General features: G+C 34.6%; 1 protein-coding gene across 1 annotated transcript in view; it reads right to left on the reverse strand.

Annotated features, from left to right (window-relative positions):
• Positions 1-1,318, reverse strand: part of LOC109589170 (uncharacterized) — a gene marked incomplete at both ends in the record, with an annotated part of 10,314 nt that extends 8,996 nt beyond the window's left edge. The window contains one exon of the mRNA XM_020005293.1: positions 47-1,318. Coding sequence (XP_019860852.1) covers positions 47-1,318 — 1,272 coding nt within the window. The remainder of the gene's footprint in view (positions 1-46) is intronic.
• Positions 1,319-1,376: the final 58 nt, after the last annotated feature.

The following is a 1,376-nucleotide window of genomic DNA, read 5'->3' on the forward strand; positions in this document are numbered from 1 at the left end:
GGTTTCAGGTCTATGCTTCCAGAATAAAAATATGTAGTATAATAACCATAAACTATTGCTAATATCTTGTCGTCACTGTTATTAGACCAAATAGTAACCTCACTGAAACCAAGAGTATCAAATAACTTAAAACCGTTAAAAACATACAAGTCATTAACAAAAGTACTGTGATATTCCCATGAACTGGACGTGAGAGATGGAAGAAGAGTGCCATTCAGTCGTATCTGTGATGAATCATCAGCAGCAAGTACAACAAGATTAACAATAAAATCACCAAATAATCTAGTAAAACTTAGTCTAGTTATGTTAGAAGCATATTGATGCAGTGGAGGAATGATTATCATATCATATTCAGCTACTGAGAACTGAGCGACAAGTATTGGACTAGTTGAACTGACGTAACAATTAGTTTGAGATAATATAGTTTGAGTGAGTACACCACCTTCTTGAAGAGATAGTGAACAACTGCTGTTACCTTCATTACACAATACATTGACATTGGTATTAGCCTGTGATCCAATTAGTTTCAATTTATAACCAGATCGAAAATTAAAATTATTAAATGACTGAACTAGGAATTCATTACCCCATGAGGCTACTGGTGGTATTTGCTCATCAAAAGAGTTACAAGCAAATTGACCAACACAAGTGTGACCAGAATAGACAGATATTGGACTATTAGATTCAAGTTTTGTTCCTGTTAAATCAGCTTTTTCTACAGTTGGTTTGAGTAAAAATGTCTCCAGGTATTGTAATTGTATTGTTATTGATTGTCCAGCTTTAAGACTGATCTGCATTTGATCATTAGTTGAAATCAGACATTGAGCGACACTAGATGGTATAGTAACAGTCACTGTTGGTGTGATTCTTATATTGGTATTATTATTACCAGAGACTATTAGAAGAGATGAGAATGAGATTGATTCATCTGTACCAGTAGACACAGCATAATACACATAACTATCAACTGGGTAAACCAAGGCTGGATAGTTGGCATACACTCCCACTCTTCGAGATTGACCCAGTATTAATACAGTTACTGATATTTTTTTATCTGTTCCAGTTGTTACTAGTAGACCTTTATATCTCTCTGATTCACTATTGACAGCATAAGACAATAATATTTTGCCCCTGATAGTTGTTGGTGTACCAGCAGTAACTGAACCATTAGTTATTGTTTGGGTGAGATTACTGACTGTAAAGTTCACTGTTTCTGTTTCTAAGGTAGTGATGAAAAGGTTAATAATTCTAAATCCCCCTGTAGCTGGTAGTGGTAATATACCAATGACATGTTTACTGGCAGCTGTACTCCAATCATCTATGAGAAAAAGAAAGAAGGAAAGAAAAGAAAGGAAGAAAGAAAGAGTGAGAATATA

Source organism: Amphimedon queenslandica, unplaced genomic scaffold, assembly GCF_000090795.2.
Source record: "Amphimedon queenslandica unplaced genomic scaffold, v1.1 AMPQUscaffold_11576, whole genome shotgun sequence".
Classification (NCBI taxonomy): Eukaryota; Metazoa; Porifera; class Demospongiae; order Haplosclerida; family Niphatidae; genus Amphimedon; species Amphimedon queenslandica.